The sequence below is a fragment of the Daktulosphaira vitifoliae genome, unplaced genomic scaffold, assembly GCF_025091365.1.
Source record: "Daktulosphaira vitifoliae isolate Bord-2020 unplaced genomic scaffold, ASM2509136v1 Scaffold_1, whole genome shotgun sequence".
NCBI classification, from domain to species: Eukaryota; Metazoa; Arthropoda; class Insecta; order Hemiptera; family Phylloxeridae; genus Daktulosphaira; species Daktulosphaira vitifoliae.
The window spans coordinates 30425304-30443728 of record NW_026099572.1 but is presented as its reverse complement, the minus strand read 5'-3'; the positions used below and the strand labels follow the sequence as shown (position 1 = coordinate 30443728).

Below are 18425 nucleotides of genomic sequence, written 5' to 3'. Positions count from 1 at the left end.
GCAAGCAAATGTAAACAGTATTGTAAAATCACATAATAAGTGATTCTGAACTACTCTAATCTGTTCTGTGGTTAAATTAACAATAACTAATGTTTCTTTGTCTAAGATATCATTTACAGATTGAAAAATATACAATCAATATATTTTTTTTATTAAATCGATCATATTTTTGTCACTTGAACAAATTATAGGTAGTTAAAAAAGCGTAAACGACAATTTTTGCAAAAATGTAATATTGGTGATAAAATATTTCTAAATTATTAATAAAACGATGTGTTCATTAAACTTGACTTAAATTAAACTTAACGTTAACCTTAGTGTGTTTTACTACCGATAATATATCAAATTATCATTTCCAATTTTCGTTCTAATGTTTCAAGTTCAGAATTGATCGTTAAATTAATCTTTTTTCCAAAAAATACAGTAATAACCTATGTTAAACCGAATCGATAAAAAATCAATATTTTTATGCTCAGTTTATGTGGTAATTTAATTTACGATTAAGAAAAAATTTACTTACGTTCTTTTAACTTACTAAGGGTTGATATATATTTACTTTATAAATTATTCTTTTAACAAAATTGTTTATTTTATGAACAAAAGAAAAGATCGAGTGAATATTATCAATAAATTTATTGATTTTACAAGTTTTTTCAATGTGTGGTCGGAACTATTTACATTTACTTGGTTTATTTATACTTTTAAAAAAAATATCCTTATATTCAATTTATATTATAATTTAACCAGTGAAGTGTTTTCCAAATTAATAATTTAGTGTACACATATATCATTAACTTATGTAGAATCTATGTTTTAGATTATATGAATAACAGCAATTTTCTTATATAATAACATTTTTTTTTTGTATAATAGACTTTTTAAACAATTTTCTCCTAAATACACATGAATAATATAGAATTATTAACTAAGTTAACATACGTTTGTATATATATCAGTGGAATTTCCTGAGTTTCGTCTTAGGAGGAGATAACCTTTTATTTTGCTTACTAACATTTTTTTACTCTGTACTGCTATTTAAGAAAATATGAAAAAGTAAAAAAAAATTATTATTGCGATTAAAAAATTTAAACATTGCTATGTAAAAATTTAATGCCGGAGCGATCATTCCCTTCTAGCCACCCTTAAATTCGTCTCTGGTGGGGTTACAACTTTCTAACCACCATACTCATTAAATATTTTATATAATTATTTGAATAAAGTGTTATTATAATAAAGTGATGAGCAAAAAAAAATGTAATACAGTTGAGGATCTGTTATAAAAACACCTTTTTATTTGAATGAGCAAAAAAAGTTTTTAACTCCAATTTATATTCCTTCATTGTTTAGTTGCAGTCAGGGTACTTGCACCTACTGTACCCCTAGATACAATTCTGATTATATTTTAGGAGGACATGGAAAATGACAATGAAAATTAAACATTAATGTTAAAATTAATGTTCTAGATCTGATTCGATACTGGTATCGATAGAAAAATTTTTTATTCTGATTTGGCTTCTAAACATTAAAACTATAATCCACGTAATAATGAATGAGCATCTTATTCTTTTCTATTTTGACTTTTTTATAGTAACAAATTAAGAAAATTACTAAATATATGCTCTATCTTCAAGTTGGCAAAGTAAATAATTTCAAATATCATAAGGTGTGTTACTTCAGAGTGGGAGCAGATTTAATTCATATTGTCAAGAACAATTAAGATTAAATTGTTTTAATATTTTTTAGTAAATTTTGTTAATGCAGTATAGACAAAATTTACTAAAAAATATTACATGATCATTAGTGATTACACAGAATACAATTTTGAAATATATTTTTCAGAATCAAGAAACACTGATTAAATTTTTGAAATTTGCAGTTGTTAACAGTGGCGTTTTTTTTGCTTTCGCCTACTCCATTATCACAAATCAGCTGTTTTTAACTTACATTATATTCTGTATTTTACATCGAGCAGCCCAACCCATCTAAAAGGCTTAACTGATCACTGGTTTCTGCTGTTGGTGTTCAATTTACTTATCTAAACTATTGACTTGTGAGTTAGTTCTTTTGGTGTTCTTCTTTCGATAGATATCTATGAAGAACAGTTTGTTATGATATAACGAGTTCACAATAAAACTGATAAAGTCATTTCTACAATTAGTAATAGTATTTTTTGAATTTAATTATTAAATTGATTTAATTCAGCAGACATGTCGGGTAAAGATAAATTACCAATATTTCCATCTCGTGGGTAAGTATGGATGATTTTAATATATTACTGATATTGGGGCGTTGGCTTTAAAATTCAATCAATCATCAAAAATATGATTTTAAAGTATTTTTAGTTACTCTAAATTAATGAATTTATAATTAATGTTCTATAATAATTGATAAAAGTTAGTTATGTTTATCATATCTATTTCATAGTTTTTTTTTTTTTCACATAGAATCTCTTTATTTTGTTGATGCATAATTTCTTTAAAAAATGATTTTAGAAAGTAATTATTTCCTATTTATTATTTTTGATTTTCTGATATATTGAATAAATAATTTATTTATTAGAACATTTTTTTTTTATAGTTCATTAAACTTTCATAAACATCTTTTTTCAAGATATTACTATGAAATTGTTAAATGCATGCAAAATTACTCTTCAATTAAAACTTTATATTAAATATTAAAATTTAATTAAGTATTTCTTGATTTAGTTCTTATTGAAATTTGCACTAAATAATTTATCTGTATTAACTATTAATTAAATCTTAGTAATTTATTTTTATTATAGAGCTCAGACTTTAATGAAGGGACGTCTTAAAGGAGCACAAAAAGGGCATAGTCTGTTGAAAAAAAAAGCTGATGCACTTCAAATGAGATTTCGATTAATATTGAGCAAAATTATTCAAGTAAATGCATATTTAATTAAATGCACAAATACAAGTCTAAAACTAATTTTTTATTGGAAGAGTACAAATAATGTGTTCTTTTAAAAGATATTTTAAAATGATTTAAAAAAAACTAAATATATTTTTTTGGATATTATATTTTATCATAATTTATATTATAGTAAGCTTTTAATATATAGACGTAATTTTTAGTGTACCCTCCAACTGATGTAACAAAAAAGGTTTTACTTGCTTTAAAATAATCATTTAATATTTAAATGTGAATCTTGGGTGTTTGATGTTTTACATCACATTTTTAAAAATTTTAAATTATTAATTAGATATTAAAATAAAATTAATAGATCTCCTAAAAATTATTATTAATTTTGCATGGCTAATTATTTAAAAAATGATAAAATTAACTCTACACTATAAAAAACACTTGAAAAAATCAGTGGATACGGTAATTTCAATGATGATGGTCTTATCATCAGTGCCAAACAGATATTGCTTAGTATCTAATTAGATGTTTTCTTAGTCTTAAATAAAGGAAAATAAGCTGTTTTTAATTGTATAATTTAATTTAAATTTCTAATTTTACTTGGTATGACTATCAAGACTAGACTAGAACCAATATGGACTTAGTGTATCACTTACCCATATTGACAATTATTCTGCAAGGATATCTCCATAATCAAAATTTAAAAAAAATTGGAAAGGAATGTTACATATTTTTGAAGGATCTAATTTATAAAATGAGTATTTAATTTATAACTTGTTTTGCTAGTCAATAGATTCAGGTTATATTAACAAGGTAAATAATTATTTTGTCTTTGCAAAATCAATTTTTGATATTATAGTGAAAAATGTTTTGCATGTAATTTTGTAGTAAAATCACTTAAAACCATTTTATTATTTTAGCTTCAATGCAAAGCTGAGAAGGTATTAATTTTACTATGATGTGTTTATTTTTTTTTTTGTTTCTGATACCGTTTTTTCTCAGCTCTCGCCAAACCGATTTCTTTCAACGATACATCAAAAGATCACAAATCGTATCTAGTCAAAGACATTAAACTCAAAAATTGAAAAAATTTCCCTCGTTCCCCGTAAATGGGGGAAATCTCCAAAAAAATTACAAATTTAAAAATCACTAATTTTCGAAATTTTTTCAATTTTTTTTACTTAAAACTACCATAACTTTTTCAAAAATGAACAAATCAATATAATTTTTTTTTTTTATAGATGCTTGATGTCTTTACCTGTCATTTGGTATATTTTTTTTATAAATTTAACCCTTTACCAGACCACAGAAGGGAATTCAAAATGACAACTTTCACAACTTAACTTTTGAAAGTGTTCCGGAAATACTGACACTTTTATATATATCTTAAATTAAAGCTCATGTAATATACTTTAATATTAAAAAAAAAAATGTTGGACTTTATTTTGTCTTCATGGTGAAAATAACTACCATATTAAAAAATATGATATTTTTGTGTTAAAATTCTTGGTTTTGTATTTTATTTTATTATAAGGGGTTTACACTGATTTTCATAAATATTATATCAATGTAAATGACATAGTATAAAAAGTTAAATATATTTCAATTTTTTTGTTTCTTTGAAGTCAAGAAAAATAACTTTAAAATTTGAACTAGCTAAATTTTTATTTTCATTAAGTGACGAATGCGACGTACGGTTTCTGAAACAGTAACACTTGGATCTTTCACGCTTGTGGCACTGAACTTTTTCTTAATTCTTTTTGAGTTAGAAAAAAATGTTTAACTCATTTGATTTTTATCTCATTTAGGTTCAATAACTTCAATAAATATCAAGGATCCCATTACTGTAGTCTCCTCTCGTTAGAAGAAATTCATATTAATATTATTTTATTATGTGGTTTTTTTTTGTAGCTATCATTTATTTTCTCAGCTTTCACTTGATCTACTTTTTTGACAATTTTTTTTTTTTTAATTAAACATTATCTACAGATTTACATTGAAGCGTTTTTTATGATAGTGATTTTAATCACTGTCAGATATCATCTATACTGGACCCACCCATGCCACGACCTCACTGTGCTACCACCCTACTGTGCTGCGTTTTTTTTTTTCATTATTTTATGTAAAAATATTTTTGTTTAAGTACTTTTACATTATTAATAATCAACATTAAAAGATGAATGAATAATTTGCATAGAAAAAGTTACATATTTTTAACTAATATTTAGCATGAATAGAATTTGTTTTCTTGTCTTTTTTTTCAATTCATAATGCAATGTTTGATATCATAAAATAACACAAAAATTTAAATTTTCATAAACTTAAAAATTTTACTGATGCTTTATTAGTGAACATAATTAAGATATTTTTTTAATATTATTTTTCTTAAAATCTACAAAATGACTATCTTAAAATTACAGTTTTTGTTAATTTAAATTTTTTTAATAAATTAAAATATACAGTAAATTATGTTATTTGTATAGTACTCAAGTATAAAAATTATTTAAAAAAAAAATATTGTAAAATATTAATTAGATCAGAATTTATTGAATTTCTCACTCACCTTGTATATAATAATTATGAAAAATGATATATACTGGATATTTAGGTTTAGGTGATTTAGATTGAGGTTCAGGCAGAAATCTCAGATTTATTGAAAAACCTACAAATAAAATCAAGGTTTTTAGGGTGTGTTCCAAAAAAATTCACTGGGTTTACTACAAACCTATTGCTCAAATATTTTTTTTTTTTTTTAGAAAAAATCTGGCATAAATAATAATGCGAGTGGTTTTAAACAATAAATTAACACTAACATTAAAAATATATGGATTTGATTACACCCATACATTTGTTTTCTTGTAAGATTGGCTTTTCAAAATTTAATATGTAGATTAGGTTCTTGTATCTTAGAAAAAGATCTTAACATTAACACAATTTAAAATGAAAGATTTTCAAAAATTGTATTTTTATAAGTGACAATTATTTTTATGTTTTTATAAAAACATGAAATTTGTCACAAAGTGATTCAAGCATGCTAGGGATCCCTTTAATCAGATCTTGGTGACTATTATCTAAATTAGTGAACATTATGTCAGTTATCTTTCAGTTTAAATAATGTCATAATCCAAGTTTTTACTTTTGTTTACACATTCAGTATAATTAAAAAATATATTTTTATAGACCAAAACACTTATGGGTGAAGTCATGAAAGAAGCTGCATTTTCTTTAGCTGAAGCAAAGTTCACTACTGGCGACTTTAATCAAGTTGTTCTACAAAATGTAACAAAAGCTCAAATCAAAATTCGTACAAAAAAAGATAATGTAGCTGGTACTTTAAAAAACATTGTTAACCACAATCTATTATTAATGGATTGTTTACTCTAAATTATGTAAAACTGTTTTTTTCAGGTGTGACTTTGCCTGTTTTTGAAAGCTACCAAGATGGAACAGATACATATGAACTTGCTGGTTTAGCTCGAGGTGGTCAACAATTAGCAAAGTTAAAAAAAAATTATCAAACTGCTATTAAATTATTAGTTGAATTGGCCTCCTTGCAGACATCTTTTGTTACTCTAGATGATGTTATAAAAATAACAAATAGAAGAGTGAATGCTATTGAACACGGTAATAAACTATGAATGTGGATAAATTAGATGTTTCATTTAAAAATTTGTTTACTTAATATATATTCAGAGCATTACCTTTAATAAAAAAACATATATCTTAAAGTAATTATTTTATTTGTCAAGTTAAGGTTTTATTATCTTATTACAATTATATTCTATTAATTATGCTGCTGGTGTTTGTATAAATATTGAGCAGTTATTTTTATTACATACTGAATAATATTTTATAATTTTCAGTTATTATACCCAGAATTGAAAAGACATTGGCTTATATCATTTCAGAGCTTGATGAATTAGAAAGAGAAGAATTTTATAGGTAAATTTATGATTTTCTAGCTAGCAATAGCTGTATGACGAAAATATTTTCAATGGTATAAAAATTATGATAGTTTCATAATTTGTACAGTTTTGGACTATGTTAAAAACATATTTTTTATTATTATTTTCTTTATAAGAAAAATATTAATTAAATTTTTCAAAGTTTCAAAATAATCAAATTTTACCTTTTATTTTACAAAAAATTTGATGTACATTCTAATACATAGAGTGGTTATGTAATGCAGATGGAGTATGCGTTATAAATATATATTAATACGGCCTTTCTAAATCAAATTTATGAATTTTGAAAATGTTCCAGAATGTCTGCGTTTTTCAAATTATACCACATTAAAGTTAATTTCTGCGAATAATTGAGTGATATATGATAAATAGGTTCCCTATATATATCCTGCATTACATTTTTTTAATTTAAGATAAGATAAATTAAAATTAAAGTATTTTGAAGAAATAAAAATAAAAATTAAAAGTATTGTATATTTAAAGAATGAATAAATTGAAAAATCTATTAGTATTTTGGCTGAAAGTTGACTCTGTCTTTTAGTGTCTAAAAAATTTTTTAATGTACATAAAACAATAAAACAAAGAGATTTTAAAATATGAACTTATTCACTTTTTACATTTAAAACTAAAATAAAAGTAATTCTTCATATTTAAAAAATAGATAGACTTTTTTCTAATACCTCAAAGTACAATGAGATATTTTTATTTATTATAGGAATTTTATATAAAATTGATTAATAAAATAGATTTAAGATATTCTAAAGCATAAAAATAATTTTTTTACATTTCAGGTTAAAAAAAATTCAAGATAAGAAGAAGATTGCAAATAAGAAAAAAGAAATACTTAAACAAGAACTTAGAGATGCAGAAGAAAATGTTGGAAACATGTTAGATGAAGGAGATGAAGATTTATTGTTTTAAATAATTTTTATTTTTATGTTATTACATCAAATTAATTTATAAAATAGATTTTAGGAATTTATTATACTGAGATTCCTGAGAAATAAAATATACAATATGAATTTTTCAAGAACTTTTATATTTCTAGTAAATTACTTAGTTAATATAAATATAAATAAATATTTTTATCATTGGTTGATGCAATATTTGTATGTAAATCAGTGGTAATGTACATTTTACTATTATATTTTCAGTTACCATTATAATAGTACTTTCATTATTAAATGTGCTTCTTTAAACATGCAAATTTTATAAATTAATACTCTAAGAGAAATTATGTTTTATTAATAACATATTACTTTTTAAATTTATTTTTAAGTATCATATTTGGTATTTTTAGCAAAGAGATTAAATCATTCAGTTCAATTGTTATAAATGTTTCTCGAGTATTATGTAAATTTGATTATTATAAAATTTTCATTTTTCATTCCAACATTCCAAAAAAAAAATAAAATATAGTTATTAAACTAATGCTTTTATTAATTTATTTTATTTTATGTAAGTTGTGTATAAGTTATATGGTTTACATTTTTGTTCATTTAATATTCTAGATTTTATTATAGTATAGATTTTTATTATAATTTGTTATTTTTTGTTCAAATTGGAGTATTTGTCCTTAATTAATTCTCTTTATTCATTTCAAAAATATGTTGATTTTCATTGTTACGTGTAACTATTAAAAAGCAATGATCTTTGTTAAAAACGTTTATATTTTTATTGTGATCTATGTCATATATTCTAGAATGTTGATCTAATCGAATTGGAAAATTATTAAAATTTTACTAAAATAACTAAATAAATTATTTTGTACAAATAAGAATGTTTGATATAGTTTAAAATGGGATTTAAGTATACATCCATACTTATAATTTTATGTTAGGGAAAATAAGGATGTGTGTAAAATTGCGACTTTTGGAAAAATGAAATTTAAACTGTAAAAATTAACTGAGAAATTTTTTTTTGTCTTTTTGATATAGGAACAATACATACTTATTAATTAAATTATTTTCATACTATATTACCATATTGATCATTTCAAAACTTTGAAAAATATATTGGTTAAAATAACTATTAGTTTAACATTGAAGTTTATAATATAATAATAATAATAATATTGCCAAGTGTGATATTTTTCTGACAAAAACGAGTTAAGTCAGTTTTTTTGTTATACATAAGGGTAGAGAAGTCAATATGAACCATTAAGCACAGAAATATAATAAATGTAATTAGGTGATAAGCGATATATATTTTGTGCAAACTTTTTAATCCCATTTTTCACATGTGAATAATAATATTAAAAATCATTTTAAGATATTTCTCGTTATGGCAAACGTAAAAAAATTTTCTTTAATATTTTAGCTTCGATGCGAAGCTGAAAAGGTATTAATTTACTATGATGTGTTTTTTTATTATTTTTTTTTTTGTGTCTGTTACCACTTTTTTAGCTCTTATAGAACCAATTTCTTTCAATAATACGTTAAAAAATCACAAATCGTATCTAGTAAAAGACTATTTCAAAAATTGAAAAAATTTCCCCGTAAATGGGGTAAACCTACAAAAAAATTACAAATTTTAAAATCGCTAATTTTCGAAATTTTTTCAATTTTTTTTTACTTAAAACTGTCTTAACTTTTTCAAAAATGAACAAATCAATATAATTTTTTTTTTATAGATGCTTGATGTCCTTACCTATCATTCGACATACTTTTTTTTTAATCGGACCATTTATCTATATACGAAGTGGGGATTCAAATCTGAAAAATACATATAAAAAGTAGAACTTTTTCAACTTAACTTTTGAAAGTGTTCCGGAAAGTCTGACACTTTTATATATGTCTTAAATTAAAGCTAATGTATTGTACTTTATTATGGAAAAAAAAAATTTCGGGCTTTATTTTGTCTTCACGGTGAAAATGGCTACCAAATGCTATTTTTGTGTGAAAATTCTCGATTTTATTTTTTACATTTTTAAATTTATAATGCTATAATTTATTGAAAAGTGTAGGATCAATACAATTTTTTTATGAGAAATAATATTTATATCCCTTTTTCATTCGACATACTTTTCTTTTAATCGGACCATATTAATAAGGAACTAGCAGATCATGTAGCTTTTGGAATAATCCACCAATTTTTTAAAATTAAACAATATCTAGAAATTTGCATCGAAACATTTTTTTTATAGTGGTTTTAATTACCGTCAGATGTCATTATACTTGATCCAACTATGCCACGTCACCAATGTGCCGCGACCCCCCTGTACTGGGTTTTTTAATCTTATTATCACAAATTTGAATTTTTTTACTTTTCTCCTTTCTCCGATGTTTGAACGCAGTGCCCAGTGGTGGTGTTCACGCGGGTTCGTTAACGTTCGTGGTTTTGTTTTGTCTTAAATTTTTAGCTATGTCGAGGATAAAGAATAAGGTGAGTGGACTGTATGTTTGAATGTAGAATTAATTTCACAAGATATAATTATAACAATTAAATGTATTATACAAGAAATATAAAATCTTATATACACCAATGAGGATAGAGACGACACTTAATACTAATGCCACAAAGGCGCCGATATAAACAAACAATAAATTATACAAGTTAGTAAGTCTTAGAAAGATAGATGAACAAGTATTATACTATTAGCTAAATGAAACTGCTGATGATAATGATGAACATGAGATTGTGGCGGACCTGGATGGCTCGCCTGAGGAAATTTAATATTTATTTGTTGTTCGGGTTACTGTCTGGACTCCCAATTGAGCAATCCACACAGAGTCCTTCAAGATGTGTATATGAGGTAGTGATTATGTGTATAGAAATGAATTTAACACTTTCAAAGTAATGCTGGTTATAAATATTATAATGTATTATATGATATACATTAAGTTACAAAAGAAACGTAACGTATATATATAAAGTAAACTTTCATAATAATACTGCAAATATTAGAATATGTTTTACAATTAGTGTTTATTCTGCAATGGTAGACACTAGACTAACTAATGCTGAAAAATATTGATATTGAAAAAGTCAAGGGGACTTCCGCATGCGTACTCCCGGCGTCGGAAGATGAATTAATCCAAAATTTACAAGAAAGAAAAAAAAATAATAATAATAATAACAAAAATCATAATAATAATTTAAAATAGAAATGTGAAGTCTAAAGGAGAGTAAATATACAAAGGTACTCGACAATCTGCGGTGGAAACAAAACAAAACGAAGACTATATGAAATTGAACGTTGTACTTTGACTAATGACGAGAAGCGCAATAATAGATAATCGTCAGACAGTGTGCCGCGGACAACAAGTGATACGGATTTAATGGGTTTTACGCCAGGCAAATGGGCAGTGCTCAAAGGCGTAAATTTCGAGTGCGGCCATTCACTTCAGGTAGATGTAAAAATGATGGACCGTTCCAATGAACATTACACTGTACCATTGCATTAGGCAGTAGACCACGAGACGAAGGATCAGCTGGATTCTCGGCTGTACTAATATGCGACCAACTGCAACCTGGTATTAATTGATGAATTTTCGCTAATCTATTAGTCACAAACATTTTAAAGTATTTTGCATCAGTGGTGATCCATGATAAAACTATCGATGAGACCGTTATGCGCGAATCTGTGATATGGTAACGTTTGGTGATAAAACGGGCTGAACTCTAGTTGAGCCAGTAAAAGAGCGGCACACTATTCGAGTCTCGGTATTGTTAATGACATGTCTTGTTTACTAGACTTCAATGGCGCTACTTTGGTTTTACACGTAATAAAATAATTTCTTATTTGTCCCGAACGATAGGTGACGCGTAAATAAACTGTGTCCGCATAACCAATCAGTGAAGCGTTCCAAAAACCTACCAGCTGTATATTATTATAATTAATAATATCAATATGTCGATTTAACATATTACATTACAAAGTGACGGCAATTCAGCGGCGAATTGTGTACCACTGCGTACGTAAATGAGGAAACAATGGCGCATCCCAATCAAATTGGTCTTGCCATAGACTTGAATAAAACCTTTGTCCCATAAAATAATAGGACCCAAATCACCAATAGCATCAAACAATTTGGCAATAGTAGACAAAACACCGCGTTTCGATAATGGCGTTTCTTTAATATTTGTATGGTAGCCAAAAATGTCACTTTGAGTGTTCCAGTGTAAACCTAGAACTTTGACAGTTGACTCATCTTTTGGGTGAGTCAATACCCGACAACCATCGATTTATTATGTAAAATTGTGAAATAAAATGAATAGTGTTTAACATATTTTTACTTGTTAAACGATAGAATGGTAATTGACTGTGAAAATTGACGTGAGTGTATGATTTTTGTTTTAGTGTAAAACAAAAATAATATATTATGCTCAAGTATAGTTTGTAGCTGAAACAAGTATTTAATAGCATTATTTGTATGTTTCACGTACTCAATTGTATCATAGCGAACGTGAACAAGTTTTTAATAAGTGTTCAAATAATGTTTTGTTATACTGAATAATTTTTTTTTCGTCAGTTCCTTTTGTAAAATTTAGTGAATACAATATACTTTTACTTTATTTTTATTCTATTAAATAACATATTCTAAAGTTTTAATCAATTAAGATATATGATTAATATAATTAATATAACATTTAGGATAATATACGGTTACTTTTACAAATTTAATTAATAGCATAAATTGTTAAAAGCCTATATTATTATGCCTGCCTGCAAATGCTATGATAGGCCTCGAACCACCCAGCGAAATTTTTGGTTTGTTATGCTGATTTTGTCACTATTATTCATTATTATATATTTTGGTTTGAGATCTTTATTTATAAATCATCAAGAAAAAGTTACAAATGTTTCTGAAACTACTAATAATATCAATCATTATGAAGTACGTATCTGGTTTGTGATATTATTATAATTAATCGTATTTATTACTTACTATACATTATTTTTTTTTTCAAAAATTTGGTAACGTAAAATAAAGATGAGCAAGACAGTAGCTACAATCCCAATATTTACCTATTTACTTATAATATCGTTACGAAATTGTGTTATTTATAGTTACGGAATTGGAAGCTCTTAAATATTGAACAATTATTTTTAATTATTCAAAATATGTCCTAAAAATTTTTATTATATTATAAAAATAAACTAAAAGTTAACTTATTTTCTCATTAAATAAATAGAAATTTATTAAAAAAAAAAGAATAGCAAATAAACTATTCAAATGAATAAATGAATTTAATTTGTCATATTTAACTACAAATTTAATGATGAATGACCATATTTTATTTTTGTTTAACTTAAACGACATAAGTTTTGATTCTGTACAAATATTTTAATTTTTAGAATTATCAAATTATATATAAAAAGAAATAGGTATGTAGGTTTCATTTTTTGATCATTAGTTACTTAATAAGTTGGATATTTGTAAAGAAATTAGTGGTTGTCCTAAAATTTAAAATGAATAAATAAAATTAAACCTAGGTTAATATTATAATATGGAATATGAGACGAATAGAATTAACATTTTATTAAAATTGGCATTGGAAATGTTTTTAATGTATCTTAATTAATTGTATAAAAATTAAATAGTGGTTTATTTGAAAACTTTAGGAGTACATATGAAATTATAAATTTTGTTCAGTTTTTCTAAAACGGTGTTATTTTTTAGGTCAGTAACAAACATCCCTGGAGACTTAACAGTAAGAATAATGAAAAATATTTAATTTTATGTGGAAATTAATATTCGATATTTTGCATTTCCTAAAATAATTTTTAAACACAAACATATATAAAAACCTACCCTCGGCAGAAATGTATTTTATATAATTTTAATATATATTTTGGTGTTCAACCAAGTAATTGTTAATTTTTCAAAGTCAAATTTTAGCAATATGATATACTATATTTTAGAAACTATAATGGAAGGACGTAAAACGTTAAATAATTATAGCAGACGACTGGTTTGGCCAGAAGAATTATCCAATGGTGACAGAATAATGGAACAAATATTATTTGTTCCTTCTAATTATAACCGCGAAACGGCTCCAATTAAGAAAATTCTACTTTATAATGGAATAGGGTACTCATGGGAAATACCTAGACTTGGACAAGAAGAGTTCATAGATTGTCCTGTGAGCAGTTGTTCAATGACTACAGATAAATCTTTAGCTCCTTTAGTCGAGGCCATACTTTTCAAGCATAAGTATAATGGAAGTGAGCATATAAGGCCTCCTAATCAGGTATTAAATTTTATAAATTTTTATTTTATTTTGTTATACAATAATATATAATAATTTGTTTGAATTTCAGTGAAATTTTATACATGAAAATGAGGTAAGTGCGCGATGCTAAGTTTTAACATGATCTGTAATCAAAACTCTTAAATTCATAATTAAAAAATAAATATTATTACTATATGGAAACAGTTTATAAATTGATCAAAATTAAAATAATAAACATTTAATGGTTTAATTTAACATCTAAAAATCATAATGGTAATAACAAAAATGAATAATTGTAAAAATAAAATTAATTTTGCCAAATTAAATATATTCAATTAATCATAAATATTATTATAAAAAATTGCGTTTAAATTTAGGGTAATAAATAAAGGAATATATTCACTTTCTAAGAAACAATTGGACATTTTTAATTTTCATAAAAAATATAATTGTTTGATTTAAAGAACTTCGATAATATGTAATTAAATAATTTTTTAGTTGATCCTGAAAGTTAAAAAATCTGAACTTTAATTTTCTTTGATGGAAACTACTATTTTAGTTTAATAACATGACGGAAAATAATTAATTTTGTTCTTATAATTTTTGTTATCCAAATAAATCGTTTGTTAAATAAATAAATAAATAATTCGTTAAGTATAAAATAGTCGTTATTTCTTTATGATGTCACATAAATAGCTTTTTATTGACAATTCTTGTTATCATATCTGTTATTTACGAAAAATAAATATTGATAATAATTTATGGTCCATTAAGTAAGATTATTGTTATCTAAGGTATTTTAACAGAAAAATGTGAAGAAATGCTATTTTATAGCCAAACTTAACAGTTTAAAGACGCAATAGGTTAATTGGATAAAAAAAACCAGAAGAACAATATTGTATGAAATAAATTTTTCCTATCATATTATCAAACTAAAATAAAGATTTTTATTAATTAAAATAAAATTTTAGGTTTTCTATTTCTAAAGGGGAATATGAAGTGGGTCGCACTGAAGTAATGCCTCACGGCAGTTCCAGGGCGGCCCACACTAATGCCGGTCGTGAAAAAAAAAAAGGGGAATTTGAAGGGATGGAAAAGTTATTTAACTAAATATTATTGAAGGTTTTTTTTTTAATAGAACAACATTCTCTTTTACAAATATTGAATATATTCAATAGTTTCTGAGAAAATAGATGTCTTATTATCCTTAATGGTTCATTATGTATATATAAATTTATAAGTCATTTATAATAAACTATTTATGATTAGTTCAATATATTTCATACAATAAAAATGAGTTAACATTTAGTATTTATATTTCTTTAAAATATTTATTTTTGTAAAATAATATTTAGGTTTTCCCCTTAAAAATGTTAAATAAATTAGTTATATAAATAAAGTTTATTACATGTATTAAGTATTATAAAAGGTTTTTAAAAGTAGTCGAGCATCGTTTAATACTTTTTTCGCCATCATGTTAGTAATTATATCGATAATATAAAATATTTAATAAAAATGAAGAATAATGTTAAGATGAATTACTACTGTACAAAATTAGTACCCCTAGCACAACATTTTTTATCTTGTTGCCTTAATAAATAATTTATGTTGCATACTTTTCACGCAATAATGAACATACATAGGTAGAAGTATTGCCCCTTAAATACCACACATCATAATATTTGCATTTAAACAGCAATACATGTTTTAAATATGATATAGAATTATTAATACAAAGTTTTAAACATCTCAAGTTTTATTTTTTTATTAGATTTGGATAATTTACTTTACTGAAGGACCATACATTTCGCCTATATTCCAAGACAACAATGTTTTCAACTGGACTGCTACTTATCGAATGGATAGTGATATACCAAATCCTTATTCTTATTGGTATCAATACAATGAACAAGAAATTAAAATTCGACCAAAAGTGCCAAAAAAAAATTATGCATCGGGAAAAATTAAACAAGTAGCATGGTTTGTTTCAGACTGTAAGCCATTTAATAATCGTTCAGGATATGCACACGAACTTTCTAAGCATATATCAGTAGACATTTATGGCAAATGTGGTCCGTTGAAGTGTCCTAAATCAAACAAATGTTTTTTGATGCTTAAAAATACCTATAAATTTTACTTGGCTTTTGAAAACGCTCATTGTATGCATTACATCACCGAAAAACTGTATACAAATGCATACAAGTAAGTTTTTAATTTTAATGAATCTCATTATAAACTTGTAATATAAATGTTATTTCCTAATTACTATTACCTCTAAAAAATGTTTTCTGTTAAAAAAGTTAAATTCATTTTACATCGTATTAAAAAATAATTATGAACATCTTAATACATAAAATTTATATATTAATTTATACTCTGTATATATTTAATCTATACAGAGTAATTTTTTTATCATAATCCATTCAATTACTCACAGAATAAAAATAATTTAGACATTTTTTTTTTGTTACGCTTAGTTGTACGTTCAGTAAGTAAGGAAACAGGTATATTGTTATAAACAATGAGAACAATAGAAACCAATTTATTTTATAAATAAATGACTTTTAATTTTTAACATAACTTTATTCGTTTATTGGTTTTAGCTTCGATGCGAAGCTGAGAAGGTATTGGTTTTACTAAGATGTGTTTTTTTTTTTTTTGTGTCTGTTACCACTTTTTCTCAGCTCTCACCGAACCGATTTCTTTCAATGATACGTCAAAAAATCACAAATCGTATCAAGTCAAAGACATTACCCTTAAAAATTGAAAAAAATTCCCTCGTTCCCCGTAAAAGGGGGAAACCTCCAAAAAAATTACAAATTTAAAAATCGCTAATTTTCGAAATTTTTTCAATTTTTTTTACTTAAAAGTGCCATAACTTTTTCAAAAATAAACATATCAATATAATTCTTTTTTATATAGATGCATAATATCATTACCTTTCATTTGGTATATTTTTTTCATAAATTTAACCCTTAACCTGCCCACAAGGGGGGATTTAAAATGACAACTTTTTCACAAAAAATTAATTTTTTTAACTTAAATTTTGAAAATGTTCCGGAAGGTCTGACACTTTTATATATATCTTAAATTAAAGCTAATGTAATATGCTTTATCATGAAAAAAAAAAATTTCGGACTCATGAAGATAATCATGGTGAAAATGGCTACCGAATGCTATTTTTGTGTGAAAATTTTCGATTTTGTATTTTCCATTTTTAACTTTATTATGCTATAACTTTTTGAAAAATGTATGAATCATTACAATTTTTTTATGAGAAGTAGTATTTATATAGATCTTTCATTCGACATACTGTTTTTTTAAATCGGACCATTTCCCTAAATACAGGGGGGATTCAAAACATAAAAATGCATATAGAAAGTAGAACTTTTTCAACGTAACTTTTGAAAGTGTTCCGGAAGGTCTGACACTTTTATATATATCTTAAATTAAAGCTAATGTAATATACTTTATAATGGTAAAAAAAAATTTCGGACTTTATTTTATCTTCATGGTGAAAACAGACATTAAACTTAATAAAAAAAATACGATTTTTGTAAAAAAATTCTTTTTTATATTTTTAACTTTATAATGCTATAACTTCTCGAAAGATGTATGGATCAATATAATTCTTTTTTTTGTAGATGCATGATGTCTTTACCTATCATTTGGTATATTTTTTTTATAAATCTGACTTTTTACCTGCCTACAGGGGGGGATTCAAAATGACAACTTTTTCACAAAAAATTGACTTTTTCAACTTAAATTTTGAAAGTGTTCCGGAAAGTCTGACACTTTTATATATATCTTAAATTAAAGCTAATGTAATATACTTTATCATGGAAAAAAAAAATTTCGGACTTTATTTTATCTTCAAGGTGAAAATGGCTACCAAATGCTATTATTGTGCAAAAAATCTCAATTTTATTTTTTACATTTTTAACATTATAATGCTATAACTTATTGAAAAGTGTATTGATCAATATAATTTTTTTATGGGAAATACTATTTTCTAATAATCTCTTTTTTATTCTACATACTTTGTCTTAATCAGGATATTAATAAGGAACTAGCAGTTTATGAAGCTTTTGGAATAATCCACCAATTTTTTAAAATTAAACACTATCTAAAGATTTGCATCGAAGCGTTTTTTTTTGATAGTGATTTTAATCACTGTCAGATATCATTATACTTGATCCAACTATGCCACGTCACCACTGTGCCGCGACCCCCCTGTGCTGGGTTTTTTGTTAAATGTTGTTTTATTTAAAGAAGACACTTTTACAAGGCTTATGGGATGAACTTAAAAAGTACTACATAGTTAATAATTCAGGAATATTATGTTACTAAACATAACCAAAAAAAAAAAAGATATATATATATATATATATATATATATAT

At 24.7% G+C, this 18425-nt stretch overlaps 2 protein-coding genes across 4 annotated transcripts in view; both read left to right on the top strand.

Moving 5' to 3' along the window:
• Positions 1-1965: 1965 nt before the first annotated feature.
• On the top strand, positions 1966-7884 carry LOC126894045 (V-type proton ATPase subunit D). Its single transcript, XM_050664690.1, has 6 exons — positions 1966-2248; positions 2783-2900; positions 6061-6208; positions 6289-6504; positions 6744-6822; positions 7637-7884. The coding sequence occupies exons 1-6, from the start codon at positions 2208-2210 to the stop codon at positions 7764-7766; spliced, it is 732 nt and encodes a 243-aa protein (XP_050520647.1). The 5' UTR covers positions 1966-2207; the 3' UTR covers positions 7767-7884.
• Positions 7885-11171: 3287 nt separating this feature from the next.
• LOC126894042 (glycoprotein 3-alpha-L-fucosyltransferase A-like) overlaps positions 11172-18425 on the top strand; it is an 8960-nt gene continuing 1706 nt past the window's right edge. Inside the window, exons 1-6 of one of the 3 annotated variants that reach the window (XR_007701300.1) lie at positions 11172-12685; positions 13472-13502; positions 13714-14042; positions 15796-16226; positions 16502-17088; positions 17447-17917. Coding sequence is in view for 2 of the 3 variants with exons in the window: in XM_050664686.1 (XP_050520643.1) it covers positions 12506-12685; positions 13472-13502; positions 13714-14042; positions 15796-16226; positions 16502-16520 (990 nt within the window). In the remaining variant the exon portion in view is untranslated. Of the gene's footprint in view, positions 12686-13471; positions 13503-13713; positions 14043-15795; positions 16227-16501; positions 17153-17446; positions 17918-18425 lie in introns of those variants that run through there. The other 2 variants (XM_050664686.1, XM_050664685.1) reach the window with 2 other exon arrangements.

Bases quoted from the DNA above. Each gene is read 5' to 3' on its own strand.
- LOC126894045 (XM_050664690.1), top strand. From the start codon at position 2,208: ATGTCGGGTAAAGATAAATTACCAATATTTCCATCTCGTGG. The intron at 2,249-2,782 runs GTAAGTATGGAT...TTTTTATTATAG, and splicing joins CCAATATTTCCATCTCGTGG to AGCTCAGACTTTAATGAAGG. The intron at 6,823-7,636 runs GTAAATTTATGA...TTTACATTTCAG, and splicing joins GAAAGAGAAGAATTTTATAG to GTTAAAAAAAATTCAAGATA.